A 17014-nucleotide genomic window follows, 5' to 3' on the forward strand; every position below is an offset into this window, starting at 1 on the left:
GGGTGCATGCTCAGCACAGCGATGGCCCAGAGCAGAGAACTACACGGGTGGACATGAATAAGTCCAAGAACCACTGCCTGCTCCTCCCCACTTCCTGCAAGGCCCCTGCACTGGAAAACCTACAGCACCCCCACCATCCACACGTCCCCCCCCCATGTGGCGGGGCACACCTCCCTTGGCTCAGCAAAACCCTTTTGCCTCCAGCTGCCAATAAACACCACCCTCTCCAGGAACGGATATGCTGAGTTCTTAACAGAGAGCAAACGCAGAGCTGTAAGACCTCCTGTCCTCCCAGGCAGCGGCTGCCCTCTTACGTCAGCTCCCAGGAATGAGCCACCCACCCAACCTTCCACCAGGCTGTGGCCCACCCTCCCCCACCCCAACACAATCCACCGTAGACACCCCAGAGGTCCAGACAGGAGTTGCAGGGGAGCGTGGGTGGACAACTCACTCCAGGCCAGAGATTGGATGACAACTTAGAGTTAGGGGCAGTGAGAAAGAAGCCTGCTTGCTAAAGGGCCATCTAGGTCCGTGCTGGGTAGAAGGAAGATTACTGAGCTGGGCTGAGTGGACTAAATATGGGAAGTCCTACTGGCTCTCCCCAGCCCAGTGTGAAGCCAGATTGTGTGGGGATTTTGCCAATTGCTGAGCATGTCTATTTTAACTATGCATTCCAAAACTGGGGAAATCACCACAGGATGGATCCAGGGCCCCTCTGGTCCCACTGTGAGATGAAACTCCATTGATCACTTGAACTCTATGGCTCCCACTGTGACTGGAGGGCCACAGTGATGTTTGGGGTCTCCTGGAATTAGTGTCAGTTCAGAACCAGTGTCCAGTATTCCCTAAAAGTCTGATTATTTTCTTTTCCCCAATGCACAGTCGCCCTGGTAAAAGACCATACATCCCTTCGGGGAAGGATGGGGGAAAGGTTAGCTGTGTTAATTTTCTGTAGTGTGCTGGGGTTCTTCCTCCAAGGCACCCAGCCTCCCCTTCATTCTGGTTCAAGTCTGAGAATTGATTGAGGGGCCGTGACTCTGTTTTCATGATTCCACATTAGACTTTTGTTCACTCGACTTAGACCTTCTCTGGTTATACAGCTCAAGTAAGAACTTGGTAGGCTTCCCATCCGTTTCACTTCTGGGAATGTCATCACCAACTGGCCATCGATACTGAGTGCATGAGTCAGACCATTCTGACTGTGGCTTTGTCTCTGCGTCCATCATGGTGACCACGCCCCTCTTTCCTTCAGCTGGGGAGGCCCCCCCGTGGCCCCTGCCACTCCTGGATTACTCCCATTGCGTTAGGTTTCCCAGTTCAGTGGCTGCAGCTCCCACTGGGAGGTCTGGCCCACAGAGAAGAGCAATCACAGAGCTCGGCAGGGATGCCGGGGCTCCGGTCACGAATTTATTCCTCAGAGTCATGGGGAAAGGTGTGTCTTCTGGACCCCCCACCCCACTGCCAGTGTAGGTGAGTGGTCTTAAATGACAAACCCACCCTAACATTTCATTCTCCCTAAGCCTCTGACTGCCTTCCTCTGAAGGGCACATCCAGCTTGCTTGTGCCGGTCCGAGTTGTAGCCAACCAATCAACCACTGTTAGAGCCCTTCCTAACTCCCTGAGTGCGGCATTAAACGCAGAATTTCTGCTTAGTGAGCTCATATCAACAAAGCAATGTCAATATTGGGCTCCTGCTTTAAGGAAAAAAAGAAAAGATGATGACAAAATGCTCCTGGGCCTGGGGATGGGACTCTGCAGCTTAAATTTCATTTGCTTCAGAGTTCACGCTGCACTCTGCAGCCCCTGCAGAAGTCAGCTCCAAGCTGGGAGCAGCCCTTGGTGAGGAGGTCCTGACTGCACTCTCGGGGGAGCCTGTGGATGCAGAGGCCTCAGGGGCGCATAGGTGACTGGGGGTCAGGGAACAGAGGCTCTGAGGAAGAGCTACAGTCACCGGCCACTGGGTAACTGGGAGGCCTCTGAGCAGCCACCAGTGGGTTAGCAGAGGGAGCCAGCCAGCCCCAGGACAGTGAGGAGGTCCCAGGTGGAGGGACCTCGGGGGTGAATTTCTCTGGCTGGGTGGATACATGGACATTACTAACCCCACCCCAGACCAAGAATTACTTTGCAAACAGCATTCTTCCTAGAGTGGGAGACCTCAAGGCTGGCTGGAGGAGTGAAGGGGACAGGGGGCAAGGTGCCAGTGGAAGCTACTTGCTCCAGGACCAGGCAGTGTGTCAGCCTCAGTTTGGCTTCCAGACCCCTGTGGTCCTCATCTTCTGAGCAGAGCCCATGAATGCCCCCGGCCCCAGCGCAGCCCTGCCCCAGCCCTCGGACAGGCCAGTGCTGCTCAGCTGGCCCTGCCTCCTGGGAGGATTGGAGCTGAGCAGGCCTGAAAGTGGGGACAGCGGCAGGGGCTCTCCCTGGAACAGCCCCGGCTGTCCTGTGGGCTCTGCAGAAAGGGGCCGTGTGGCCCGAGTCCTCTGCCCTTTAGGCCTCAGTCTCCTCCTGTGCAGACTGAGGGCATGGGCCAGAGACCTCCGAACCCTGGGAGTCCCGGCTCTGTGCTAACACCTCCCTCTGGCCTGCTGCCATCTCAGCCCTGGTAGCACCACTGAGACACAGGAACTCTTCTCTGCACCTTCTCTTTGGGGTACACATAGGCACAAGTGTGAACTGAGACCCAGGGACTAACACAAAATGACGGAGACAAGCCGAGAAGGTCTAGCTCCCACCCTCTGGCTCGATGCTGGGCAGATGGCGCCACATCTCCAGCTAGAGGTCTGCAGTGGGAGCTGATTCCCAGAGCTTCTTAATCATCTCCCATCGCACAGAGAACACCGCCCACCTCGGACGTCTTCCAACCCTTGATGCCTTTTCCTCCCCATCCTCCACTTGAAAAGACAAAACCACAGATGAGGGGGCGGGAAGCATAGGGAGGGGGTTTCAAATCCAGCATGTGAGAAGATGGTCTGGGACCCAGCTGCCAAAACCCGCCCGAGATCACCCCTCAAAAGCAGCAGGACTCCAGACAGGCCACAGGTGGGGTCCTGCAATCAACACCATTGGAGCAAGTCCTGTGGCCAGGCTGGGGGCTCTGGTGGGGCCAGCGGGCAGGAAGCCTGTCAGGGGAGGGGGCTTGTTTTTCTTGGTCCAATTGGTAGGAAAAGCTGAGAAGGTGTTACCAGGGAAGGAGATGGTCAGCTGGTGGGACATCCCCAATGTACTCAGGACCCCTCTGCCAACAGGATGGTCTGGCCATGTCTGAGGGCTGGAAGGGTGGGATTCACCATCGTGATCACCCCCAGGGGCACTGTGAGCCCACCCAGCTGGGCAGCTCTGCAGAAGCACTAACTCACCCACCTGGTGGGCTGGAGGCTTGGGCTGGAGGTACGGCCCACCTCAGCTGCGTCCAGACCACGGCCAGGTAGGACAGGGCCAGGACCCGGGAGGCACATGGCCTGCTCTGCACCCCAGGGACTGGAGGCAAAGCTGGCTTGAACCCAGGCCTCCTGACTTTGAAACTACTTCTCCTCTTCCTCTTATTTAAAAGGAAAGAGGCAGTGTTGTGAGTCTACACTCTGGGGCGTAGACCTTGTAGCTGGACACCGTGTTTGAGGCCTGGATCCGCCACTTACCAATTATATCACCTTTCTCTAGGTTACTCATAGACCTCTATTTCCTAGTGATTATGAGGATTAAATGACCAAGAACAATGCCTGGCCCATGGCAGGCACGCAGTAAATAGAAGCTAGTATTCTTACTATTATTAAGGAGACAGGAAGAGCCCATCACCAACCAAGGATGCCTGAACTGCCAGCCGTCCGGGTGCCGAAAACCTTCACTGGACGCCCCCTGGGTCAAATTATTCTAAGTGCCCTCACTATCTGCTTCTTTCCCCAAGAATATTAACCTTGGAAACCATAACGGCAGTGCCAGATTTAATTGGGATTGGCTGAATCAAACGCATCAGCTTCTCGGTTACCAAACAATTGCTGCAATTTCCAGATTTCTCAGCATGATTGTTTGCTGAGGACGAGTAAAATTGCTTCTTAAATTGGTGCGGTCCTTGCCCTGCCTGGCTGGGTATTGCCCTTGTTTGGCCTCCACAGTCCCTGAGCTGGGCTTTTCTGGGCCGGGAGTACCTTGCATGTGACCTCTAACGTAACCCTTCTGTCACTCTACTCTCGTCATTTGCTTTGGGTCACGGGAGCGTGAGTTCCTCAGAGGTAAGGACGGCCCATGGCAGCCCCTGCAGACGGGCTTGCTGGGGGCACCAGCTTGCCCAGCGTGACTGGCAGCAGGAAGCCCACTGCCAGGGCGGACTCTTTTGACAAACAGGGAGGGCAGGGGCCCAGGAAGCCACCCGCTTGGCACCATCCACTTACTTGTACACTTTGGTGTTGTACGTCTTCTCCCCAGGGAAGCCGAACATGCCGCAGACCACACGGGAATTCTTGGCTGTCCAGTGCTTGTCGCAGATCTGCTTCCAGGACTTGCCGTCCTTCACCTCCACGTAGCCCTCGGTCACTGGGGTGCGCTTGCGGTAGGTAGAGAGGATGGCTCGGATCCGGATGTCCTCCACCTGGATATTCAGGTGCTGGGAAGAAGGAGGCACAGGAGGAGAGGGGTTACTTTCCTGGTCTGCCACAGAAAGGTGCCAAGCAACAGGTCCTTCTCAGGTGACTACAGGCAGGCCCTCTGCTCACCTCTGCCCTCAGGCCCTGCACAGGGCTATGGGCCTCCCCAATGAGCACACGGCACAAGCCACAGTTATAAAGTGCTACGCATGGGGGGCAGTACCCCATACCCCAGGGTAGGCATTCCTCCATTCAGAAATCCCCCACACAGGGCAGGGCTTGGAGAGAAAGGAGGTGGAGGCTCCCAGTGTTGCTTGAGCACGTTGTGTGCAGGGACTCACATCTGCCTAGCAGTGGGGGCATCCTAGGGACCAGAGAAGTAGGAGTGAGGACAATTATTTGGCTGTGGCAAGGAAAGACCCTTCTCACACCCCCTCCACCCATCTTTCTGTGGCAGTGAGGGAGAGAGGCTGGGATCAGGGTTGGGGAGGACTCATTGTCAAGACCCTTCAGGGGGAGGTGGAAGCAGTTGGAGGGGAGAGGCGGGGGGAGGAAAGTGCCTGCCTCCCTGCCACGTGGGCTCTCCTGCTCCCCGGACACTGAGCTGGAATGTCCCTGCACCTCGCCTACATCTGAGTCCTAGGGATTTGGCAGGAGAAGGCCCCGAGAGGCCAAGGTGGATGAGAAGAATGGGGGGAGGGAGTCCCCAGTATTACAGTGACACTTTATATGCTGTTTCAAGGCACGCTACATCAGTCCTCCAGTACGATGGAAGCCCCACTCCTGAATCGCTCATGTCCAGCCCCTCCTCTTTCTGGTGGGCCCACCACCGGCTCCTGCAACAGTCCCTGAATGCCTGCCTCCATCCATCTGCAGCAGGGCCAGCCACCAGAGAGCTCTCTCCAAACACAGACCTGCCCTTGCCCCTTGCCCGGCTCCTCTTTGTCTATGGAACACCCACATTATGTAGCGAGCTGCCCACGGGCCTTCACAACAGATTCCGCCTATGTCTCCTGCCCCTTCACTGTCTCCAGCTTGGCTGATCCACAGACACCATGAATTACGACAGACAATACTAATTGGCACCTGTGAGACTACTCACAGGTGCCAAGCCCATGCTACGTGCTCTATATGCACTCTCTCATTTGATTCTCAAGAACTGTGGTGAGGTGGTTACAATTATCCCCATTTACAGATGAGAAAACCGTGGCTCCAGTTTCCTCCCCAGGACCACCCTAAGGTGCAGTGTGAGACACACTCTGCGCTGAGCCAGGGAGGGGCTGGAAGGCAGGAGCCCAGTGACCTGAGTGCCCCAAACCCTGTCCAGCCAGGATGCAAATGAGCCCCGAGGTTGAACAGAACCATTCTTTGGGTGCCCAGGGATTCACGTCTCCTCGCCCCTGGCTTCAGGCCCTGCTCTGCAAGTCCTGCGAGGTGGTGGAAAGTATGTGGGCCCAGAATGATGGCATTTGGCCCTGGTCCTCTCCATGCAGAGCGGAAGGAAAGCCGCCAGTGGCAGGATTATGTTTTCCAGCCTGGATCCTGGATTCTTTACAGCCCTCGTTGAGGCCACAGGACCCGTGCCACCAAGACACGAGGACAGGGATAAGCCAAGAAAGGTCCTGAGGTCTAAACCCAGCCACGGGCCAGCTCCCTTCTGCCTCTCCCCACCTCAGGAGGCCAAGCTGGAATTCCAGTGTGTAATGCGTAATGCCCAGAAGGAAAGTTACTGAGTAGCAGGGTGGGCAGGCTGGGCTGACCTTACTCAAGACACAGATCCTTTTGCCTGCTGTGAGGTAGCACGGCAGGCTTGCTGAGGGGGCATGTGACCTTCAGCACTGGCTGCCACAGCAGGAGGAGGCAGAACCAGCTGGGGGAGCTCAGCAGACCCCCATGGAAGGGCCATGCTGGCCACAGGGCCTGAGGCCAGCACACATGCCCTCAGCTGCCAGAGGAGCTTGGCACTGCTCCTGCCTTGATGCAGGACAGGGCCTCTTGGCAGAAACATGACAGGTGGGGGAGCCAGGTGGGCTCCAGGGTGCAGGCGAGGAGGCCTGGAGGAGAGAAAGGGCTAGAACCAGCTGTTGTGTCCTCGATCTTTCACCAACCCACTACGTGTGTGTGTGTGTGTGTGTGTGTGTGTGTGTGCATGGTGGTGTGTGCATGATGGTCTATGTGTCTGTGTGTAAGTGTGCGATGATATGTGTGTGTGTCTTTGTGTGTCTGTATATTTGCATGGCGGTGTCTGCCTGGTGGTATGTATGTCTCTGTGTCTGTGTGTGTGCACGTTGGTGCGCGCATGATGGTCTATGTGTCTGTGTGTGTGTTTTTGATGGTGTGTGTGTATGTGCATATCTGGGCATCTGTATGTGTGTATTTTGGTGTGTGTGTCTGTGTGTGTGCCCATGTGTCATGTAAGTCTCTGTGCCTATATCTGTCTGTGTGTCTCTGGGAACACGTGTCTGTGTTCGTGTGACATGTGCAAGGCAGGGCTGTGTGTGTGTGCCTGTGTGTCGTGTGGGTCTCTATGCACATGTCTGTGCATGTGTGCATGATGGTGTGTGTCTACATCATGTGGGTCTCTGTATGTGTGGAGTGTGTGACAGTGTGTGCGTCTGTGTGGTGGAGGAAAGACTGAAAGGGACTTGTAGCCTCCAACACCCAGGAAAGTAGTAGAGGCTACGCCTGCTTCCTCAAAATGGAACGTGTTCTCCTCTTCTTCCTCCATGGAACCAAATCCTGCCCACTCTGTAAAACTCAAGTCCACCTCGTTCATTCACTTACTCATTCATTCAATAAAATACAGTCTCTGCTCAACATGGGCCTTGCTAGGCTTCCTCCCCACACCTCAACCACAGTCCTGTCTCTTCTTTGAACAATGACTCCAATGGCCATCCCTTACCCACTACCCACTAATGCACGCCTGTGCACAGAACTTCACACCCACTCCCTCACTCAGCCCCCAGGACAACCTTCCAGGTGGTCTATCCATTTATAGGTGAAAACTTAAGAAAACTTGGCAATCTTGCAACTTATCCAAGTTCAATGTGGCCAACAAGTAGGTAAACAAAGACGAGAGTCAGGTTCGACTCTAAGTCATACTGTAGGCTCTAGTGATCCCTGGTCACTAGTCTAGGCTCATAGCGGCCACTGGTCTCTGAGCCTCCCTAGCCCCCAAGCACACGTTCTGTACATTGCCTGGTATTGAGAGTGACCCACATGGGGCACAGCCTGGGCTCCCACCTTTGCCTGGTGCTGTGCACAGTCCCATGCCTCACCCAAGGAACTGTGAATCAGGCCACATTGTGTACGTGAGGGGAGACCCGTGCTCCCAGTGGCTCTGTCCTCAGGCCAGCGGGAGGCGGCAGGGAAACCCCGTGGCACACACTCAGCCCTCGTGCTAGCTAACCGGCTCCTCGGAGACCTCTTAGAAAACACAGGCGTGCTCACACAGCCTCCCCTTACTTCACTGCTGTGGAATCTCTTCCATAACCACAAGTGTTAGGATTTTTTTCTCCAGAAGTTTAGTCCCAAAAGGGAAGAGGTTTGAAACATTAATATACACACACATTTTTCTTTTTTAACAAAGGACTCTCCAGACTTGTTACTTTAAAATTAAACTAGCAATAGCCCAGAAGCTGGTCAAGCATCTGGCACATTTTAGAATTCAGAGTAAAGCCTTATAAACCCAAGATCACCGGTTTGGATCCCTGTACTGGCCAGCCACCAAAAAATAAAGATAAAAAATAAAATAAAATTCGAACTAAAACCTGAACACAGTTCCTCTTTTCAGAGACAATAGTGCACCCAGGCTGCCAAAGGTTTCCCGAGAAGGGATTCACAGAAACTCCTGGGCTTGTCCTCGCCAGAACTCATCACATCCCTCAGGGGGCCTGAGGACCTGTCACCCACCTCCAGGAGGGAACACTGAGGCCCAGCAAGGCAAGGGGCTTGCATGCTTCAGCCGCTGAGTTGCTGGGAAGAAAGGCTGGCAAGTAGTGCTAGGGCTCAGGCTTCCGGGCTTGGGCCGAAAGACATTTAATATTTGCAGCATCTGTCAACGACTTGCAAATTCCAGAATCTGACAGTCTGGGACTGTGGCCAATGAGGAAAAGTCACCCATTTTGAAAGTCTAGCTGGAGATTGCATCAGGGAAAGACACAAGAAGCAAGAAAGCAAGCGAGCCTGCAAGAATCCACTTTGCATTTGGTCTGAAAACTCAGCATCAGGCACACGGCCTGCTGCGAGGCACGTTTGCAAGACTGGGTCTCAGCCCTGTTTTCTTTCTCCTTCCCTCTGTTCCAGAAGTCATAGTTTAAGACCAGCACAGGCCTTCCCACCCAAGAAGGCACTTTTGGGGTGGTGTTGGGGTGGGAGGATCATGCTGGGGAGAAGTACCATTCTGCCAACATCCCCCCTAGATCGTGTGACCATTAGTTCTCACAGCCTCTGCCCTGCAGCACCCCCCGCCCTCTACAGCCAACGAGTTCTTGTGTCTCGTTCTCAAAGTCTTCAGCTTTCTTTATTCAGCTGTTGTTTTTTTAAAGCCTTCCAGATGCAGACTCATGTTCCTCTGCTCAGCATCTCAAACCAAGCACCTCCACGACGTCCCCGTTCTTCCTCTTTCCACTGAGTCATTGAGTGAGGCTGTGCCCTTCCAGCCACTGTCCCCTTCCAGCCACTGTTCCCTTCCAGCCAGCAGGCCTGCATCAAACTCTCTTCCCCACGCTTCCAGCCCATCCAGCCCCCATGATGACTGCTCTGCACTTCCAGACATTTTCCATGACACTGCTGTCTTCCAGTCAGGTGTTCCATAAGGATAGTGGAAGGACAGAAAGGGCATCCTGATTCTGTCATCTTCCTTAGGCCCTGTGCTGTCCGCTCAGCTCTGGTCTCATCTCCAATCCAGTCCATAGACAGGTCCAGCTACTGTGACCATGGTGGGTCCATATCTTGCTCAGACATTCTTGAGGCTCCCCAACGCCTTAGGCTCGGGTCACACCTTATAATTCTCTCTTCCCTTCTCCTTACCTATTAGAATCCTGCCAACCCTCAGAGAGAATGTTAATCATTCATTCATTTATTCATTCACTCGTTCGAAAATATTTGTCGAGTGCTACTGTGTCCCAGGCACTGTTTGAGACCCTGAATACGCAGGTCAACCAGATAGGCAAGTTCCTCGCTGTCATGAGGTTCCTAACCTGGGGGTAAGAGACGGCACCACCTTCCTCACAAAGCCCCCTCCCCCACTGCCAATATCTCATCCACATAGATTCGATTTCTTTTTATTCCTTGAGCATTTGCTTTCTTAGTCACACATCTACACCTTGGCTCATAGTGACTTCTTGTTCTGCTATTTATCCTTCCACGGGTTTTTACCACCCGGTAGGACTATGAATCCCCCCCAAGGGCAAAACTTTGTCACCTTCATTTTTGTATCACCTACAGCTTCTACTGCCAGACACACAGTGAGGCCTCAGACATTTTTGGAAGGAGCTAATAATAATTTTTAAAAAATCCAACAACAGGATTTCAGCTTAGCTAGAAATGTTGGGCTCCTAAGTCAAAAATTTTAAAAAGACTCCCTTTATTCTTTGTTGACTGCAAAATAAACAGCGAGGCAGTCCTTGCCTCCCCTCTCAACGTAAGCACCACTGTGTGATTTATGCATAGACATGCACGTCGCACTTCGTCCTGGGATCCTCTCATCACCTGAGCTATTTCATATCCCCCTTTTTCCTCGAGATCTGATGCCAATAAATAGTTTCTAAACTGAAATAAGAGCAGACCTGATGCTCAGCTCATGTTTAGAAAGCTTTGCTAAGTGAGTATGATCCGTAAACAGTATGAAGCACGTTGTATTAGGGAACTTCAAAAACTTCATGGAAAGATTCATATTCTTTTTTAATTCGAGTTTTCTATGAACTTTTTGAAATGCCCTCCTATTAGAAGAGTCTGGCTACGCTGTAATTATCCCCTTTTGATGATCAAGTCAGGAATTCATAGTTTGAGAAGCCGTCAGTAACATTCTCTAGCCTGTGACTTCCAACTGGGTCAGATGGAAGAAAGAGAGAGAGGCAGGGCGTTTCAGCAATTTCTGTCAGCTCTGCATGATGGAGACCAGAGGGGACAGAGTGGGTCAAGGATGGGGGGGCATAGAGAGCTGAGGTCATGTTGATGCCACCAGAGGAAAAAGCCACTGTCTGTCTGGGCCCTCCTGCCATACATCAAGAGCTTTGCAATGCTGCTGGAAAACCGAATGCTCTTTCATTTTCCAACCTGGAAGCACTTGGGTAGGTAGAAGAGGCTGCTTCTTTGGAGAGTGGGCAAGCCCTGTTGTCATCAGGAATCCACGGGACACCTGCTCCAGCAACCAGCCCCTCTGACCCAGCAGTTCCTCCAGCCTTGGCTGGTGCACTGCCACAGACCACGCAAGTCTTGGGCCAGGCCAGACCTTCCTCCAACACACCCTGGTGGTGGATCTGGTGATTCTCCTCCTAGCACCATAGCCATGGTAATGATTTATTAAAGTAAGGATTTGTGAAATTGTCTTTCTCCACTGCTAGGTGGGAAGCTCCAGGAGGATAAGCCTGTCCATTTCACCGATCCCTTTACCCTCAAGTCTACCATAGGGTCTAGCACTCATTTCCAGTGAATGAACGAACAGATCCTTAGTGACAGCCTCATGGGGACGGGGTGGGGGCTTCCTTGGTATTAACCACCCAGCATGTCTGAGGTGACTCAAATGGACCACTCGGGCCCACTGCAGAGCCAGACTAGACACTACCAGCCCCACCCTGGTCATGTCACCAGAGGGCCCTACAGAACAGATGGGCCCAACCAGGGCAGGGAGTCTCAGCTCAAGCCCCACCTCCGTCACCCAGCAACTTTCCTACTGATCTCTCTTCTCCAAACACAGTCCAGTCCACACTGTTCAAAGTTTGAGCACGTACTGTTCATTCATTTATTTCATCTAAAACGAATGACGATGCTTCTTATTAATTTATGTAACGTAACAAATAAGAATAATGTTACTTATTTGCTGATTTTACCTCACAAATAATTATAATGCTATTTATACTTTTCAAAGGGGTCCATATGCAACACGCTGGCCAGGAGCCAAGTTCCCAGATTTGCACGGTTTCTAGTATTTTGTTCTGTTATCCGCATAACCACACTTTTGCTTTTCAGACGCTGTGACCTATTTTTAGGTGGGAAAATAGGTCACCTTAGAACTATTTCTCTGTCATATCTTCTCTCTGGTAGGGGTTGGTGGGGACCCCCCAGAAATGGACAAATAAGGCTGCTGGGAGTGCAATGGTGAAACGTTTGGCAACTGACTGTGACTAATAAAAACCTGAACTCCTGGAATTTTAAAAATTCACAACGGCCTCAGTCCCTGTGGTGAAGAGGAGAAGAAAGGGCTTTTTCAGGTCTCAGTGTCCTTCCAAAAGAATGTGAGAGAGCAGAGCTAGAGTACCAGATTCTCCCTTCTGGTGGAAATGAGTGGGCTTCTCCCGGCTCTGTCCTCACCATCCCTCCAGTGGCCCATCAAGACCTCCTGGGCTGCCTACTGTCACAAAGGAGAAACTGAGGCTCAGAGGTCACGCAGGGCAAAGGCAACGCCTTAATTTCACAGCCTGGGAATTTCTGATCAGTTCTGGTAACCTAATTGCTTTTTGCAAAGAAGCCTTTTTAAAAGGGGTAGGGGAGGAAATGGGGTGTTGAGGTGAAGGAGAGGGAAGAGACCCGAACGTTCCCTGATCTAACAACCCGCCGCCCCCACCGCGAAACTTTCTATAAGCACATGACATAGCAACGTGCAAACCCGCCAGGAAACAGAGGTTTGCTCAGAAGGGCATCTGGATCTGTCATCTCTGCTTATCTAATGCTTTTTCCAACTTGTGTGCCCGCCACAGACAGGAAATGAAGACTCACGATTTAAGAGCCTCTGAAATCCTGGAAGGTTTAGTTGGGGCTGTTTTCTGCGTTTGAAAATGATCTGTTCAAGTGGAACCAATGATATTTCAGATTTCACTATTTGCTCCTGCTTACTCCCTTTTAAGAAAGTTTTGAGAATTAACCTAAGACTCATTTTCTTTATATCCAGCCAAACTTTTGTTTTACAGTGCGGTGTCCAGAGACACAAGGATGTCAGGTTCATCAGGGCACAGAGCTGCAATTGTGTCCAGTGGAGACTGGGACTGGAGGTCCTGCCTTCAACCCTGGGGTGTAAAACTGAGAATACACAGCAAAATATGCTGGTACAGCCTGTACTCCAAAAGGGGAGCGCTGAGACCCTGCCTAGTTAATTTCCTGGATGAAACAAACCAAGGTTGGAGAATCAGTACCAGGGCTAACCTACTGCAGTGCCTTATAGTCTACAAAGCACTTTTGTAGAAATCATCAGATTTTTCTTCCCCCTACAAAAAGTTTAAAATTACCTTGTAAACGATGAGAGCATGCTGTGTCATTCTGATGGGGAAACCATTGCCACTGTGGATTACAGAGCATCAGAGCTGGAAGGCATTGAATTCAACCTGCTCAACACTTGCCAGTGTTCTGGCCGCTGGTCAATAGGTAGCTTAGGGTTCAAACCTGTAAACTCTCCCTTCATTTATGAAGAAGGTGCAATTTTCTCCTCCTCCAGAGGGGACTTTACAAAGTGTCAAGGAGCCCCGAAGGATTCCCCAAGCAGCTGTAGAAGGAGTTCAGGGAAGCAGGGTTAGCTCATTAAGTGAAATTCCATCAGCCAGGCTCCAGGGCTTAATGACTCATGCCTCTGGCATTCCAGAGTAGGATGAACTTGGTCTAGACTGATGCACAGTTTTCTTCCACTCTCTGCTTGGGGAATTCTGGTGCACTCTGGAACTGGCAGACGTCTGTGAGGGTCATCTGTAATGGTCTGTGATCTGTCCCTGACCACCAGGAGTCAATGAGGGTGAATGTTAAAGAGCACAGCCTACGCCCCTGCAGGATAGTGCTGGGAGGAGACGGGGATGTCTCCATCACTTTCATCAGCCCAGTGGCTCACAGCTGGGATCACAGACATGGAGCAAGCCTTCACTGACACTCAGTTTTGACCACACTTTGCTCTTGGCCACTTTTGAATTTACAGACCCTAAACTGGAGGAAGTCAAGGGAGGGCTTTAACTCTCTTTGATGTGGAAGAGCAGGGCATAAAGACTGCACCTGGTTTTAAGGGAAAGGTCGTGAGGGGGCCGGAGAAGAGGCAGAGAGAGAGAGCCAGAGCACAACACACATACTAGTTGACATCTTGTGTGTGTGTGTGTGTGTGTGTGAGACATACACACACACGTGTGTGAATGCTGGCAGTAGCCAGCCAGTGGACACCCCCAATGTGGATGGGTGCATTTTCATAGATGCTAAATAACAAGGGACCTCAGAATGTGGCAATCACTGATCCTGCTTCCTTCCCCCTGCAGGCATCTGACCACAGTGTTCCTGGAAGGAGGTCATCGGTTCATGCCTGGACAAGGAGCTTACCACTGACTAGGCTAAACCAATCCACTGTGGGGCATCCACTGAGCTGAAATCTGCCTCCCATTACCTTCTCCTCCATATTACCTCTGGGCATTGGAATAAAATATAGATATTCTTCTCCATGGTAGCACTTCAAATATCTGTCAGTACAGGTTTCCCCCATATCTCTTTTCTTGAAAATAATCTCTAGTTCCTTATGTGATATGATCTCTAAACTTGTCTCCATCCTGCTGGCCCCTGCTCTGGGTGACCTGGTTAAGAGATGGACCCAGAACTGAACCACACACTCAGTTGTTGGACTAAAAAACAAAGAGTTTAGGGAAAGGATTCTTCTACCAGTATTGCACTTTGTATTCACTTTTTCACCTGCCATATTATACCCTTGGCTTACACTGAGTCTGTAGTCAATCAACTAAACCTTCATATTGACCCTTATATTCAACCCTAATACATTGCAGTTTGAGTCTATTGTTTCAAATTAATGTAGTTTTTCTGAATCTTCACTCCATAATTTTATATTCCAGCAATTCCTCCTAGTTTTGCATTTCCTGTAAATTTTATCAGTACACATTTTCGACTTCATGCAAGTTCCTGATATGTTATGGATAGGCAGGAGCAGAGTCCTGGGCACACCACTAGAGACCATCCACTGATCAGTGTTGACCCGGATTAGTCAACACTTCTTGGGTGTCATTAGTCAGTACTCTATGACTCCACCTAACTGTGAGTCCACCAAAGCTATGGCTCTTCCTCTTGTCCACAAACATTTAATAGGGGGCATTTCTTTAGCCAAGAGGAATGATTCCATGACTTCAGCTACGGACACAGGCCATTGCATGAGGTATTCTGGAGAAACTTCTCAGCATCCCACAAACATCCCTGTAGGTGGTTTAGGTGGATCCCTACCCATCAGGCCAATGCTGCCAGTAAGCATGAGCTTTGACCATGAAGCCCTGAGTGCAGGAATCTTCTGGTGACTCATAAAGATTCTCCTCAGACATCCTGAGATCTAGGCCCTTTCGTGACCTACTTTCAGTGTTATACCAAGGGAGGAGGTTCCTTCCCAGGCACTGTTCATCCACTGAAAGTTCCCTTGGTGTCTGTGGCTGGGCAAGACAGCTCCACCCTGCTCGTGGTAACTGGTCTGATCCGAATGACAGCAAGAGGGAGGCCTTCTGGGAAAACGCAAGCTATCATGAGGCCCTTCAAGCCCGACATCTCCCCAGGTAGCCCTGTCGGGTTCCTGCAAGTTCAGTATGGCCTGTGCTTCATGTCTGGGAAGGATGCTCCAGCTTCCCCAAGGCACACGTCTTGCCTTCGCAGGTTCTAAGGGCAGAAGGAAAGGGCCAGACCAGTACGTGTGTGCAGCAGGCACCCAACAAGTGTACTCAACAAAGTAGGTACTCAGCTCTCTTTCATGCAATTTCAGCCCTTCCAGAATAAAAATTTTCTCTCCAACATATTTTTTCAGTCTTTTCTATGCCTATGCTACCCCATTAAGGTCCTGCTTTTGATCTGACCCATCTTATGTCACCTTCAAATGCTAAGCGTTAGAACTGGCACATAGTAGGTATTCAATAAACATTTATCAAATGAAATGCCACTCCAAGAGTCCCTTTCTCCAGAGTCATTTGCTCTGGTGGGCAGACACCAAAATCCGCTAATATTTTGGCCCACTTTCCTTTTGTCCAAGTCATCGATGACTTTCTCATGCCAGGAAGTCTGGGTCTTCTCTTGACACCCCAAGTGGACTATCCTGAGGCTCCAGGCTGAACAGATGCCCATTAATGCTGCTGTAAATGAGCTCATTGTCTTATTAGGTAGGGCAATGCTGTGAAGAAATAATTTGCTTTTATGTGCTTCTCATTGCTGTTTGGTTTAATATTTTATTCTGGGAGATTTTCTACCTAAGAGGATAATAATCTCTGGTTTGCATTTCTGGGGAGAAGAACATTTGGGCATCAGAGATACTGTTCTCGTTAGGTACCTAGAATTATATCTACTGGGTATTACAATGAAGAAGATACAGCCCCTGCCCTCTAGGAGCTTCCAATCTCTTTGGAGAAATGAGACACATGTCGGTGGGTGTTAATTATTCCATGAGAGTATACAGAGCAGAGATGGGAAGATTTGTGAAACTGGGCTAAACAAGCCCATCTTCCCAATCATAAACTTCATGCTAAATCAAAGTTGTCATCAGTAACTGGGACAATAAATGAAGTACATCTACTCTAGAACAATCTCTCTAGTTATCTCAAATAAAATAGCAGCAGCAGTAGTCACATCGTGACAGCTGAGAGAAGGCTGGAAATCCTTTGCATGAAATCCATTATAATACAGGCTTGGATGGGTTCCTAGCATATTTGGTGTGCTCTAGGAACACGTGAGGAAAGAGTCGGAGAGTGTGAGTCATGAGAGGAAAACCTAGAGACCACAATCCGGGGAGGACATCCACTGGTGCCCAAATAGGTCAATTTTAAGTCACTTTTAGTCAGCACTAGTGCTGGGGTCAGCTGGAGGCCAAAGCACCGTGAAGGCTCCTTGGCCTGGATTCATGGCGGATCCCACAGCCCCTTGGAGGGGATATCCAACATGTTCCTTGAGGATGGGACTCTCAGTTGCTGAGTCTTCCTGTCCTAAGCCCCACATACTGTGCATGTAAGAGCAGTGCAATAATAGTGTCTGTGAATCCAGTTGCTTGGGCAAAGAGCATGATGAAAAACTACATCTGAAATTAGGCATAAATGTAGAAGAAGGGTCACAAGTCTGTTTGGCCATTTCTAAATGATGATTTGGTCAGTCTGGCAACATCAGAATCATCTGCAGGAGCTTAAAGTAACAATAATAGTAATAATAATAACCTGACCCCAGAGTGGGAGACTCTGATTCAGCAGATCAGGGGTGAGGGCCCAGAGTCTGCATTGTTTGAGTGA

At 50.9% G+C, this 17014-nt stretch overlaps 1 protein-coding gene across 1 annotated transcript in view; it reads right to left on the reverse strand.

Moving 5' to 3' along the window:
* The window catches only part of LOXL2 (lysyl oxidase-like 2), a 67884-nt gene that overhangs the window by 41866 nt on the left and 9004 nt on the right, over positions 1-17014 (reverse strand). The window contains 1 exon segment of the mRNA XM_008575276.1: positions 4386-4597. Within this exon segment, the coding sequence (XP_008573498.1) occupies positions 4386-4597 (212 nt within the window).

This window comes from Galeopterus variegatus, unplaced genomic scaffold (genome assembly GCF_000696425.1).
Source record: "Galeopterus variegatus unplaced genomic scaffold, G_variegatus-3.0.2 Scaffold1167, whole genome shotgun sequence".
Classification (NCBI taxonomy): Eukaryota; Metazoa; Chordata; class Mammalia; order Dermoptera; family Cynocephalidae; genus Galeopterus; species Galeopterus variegatus.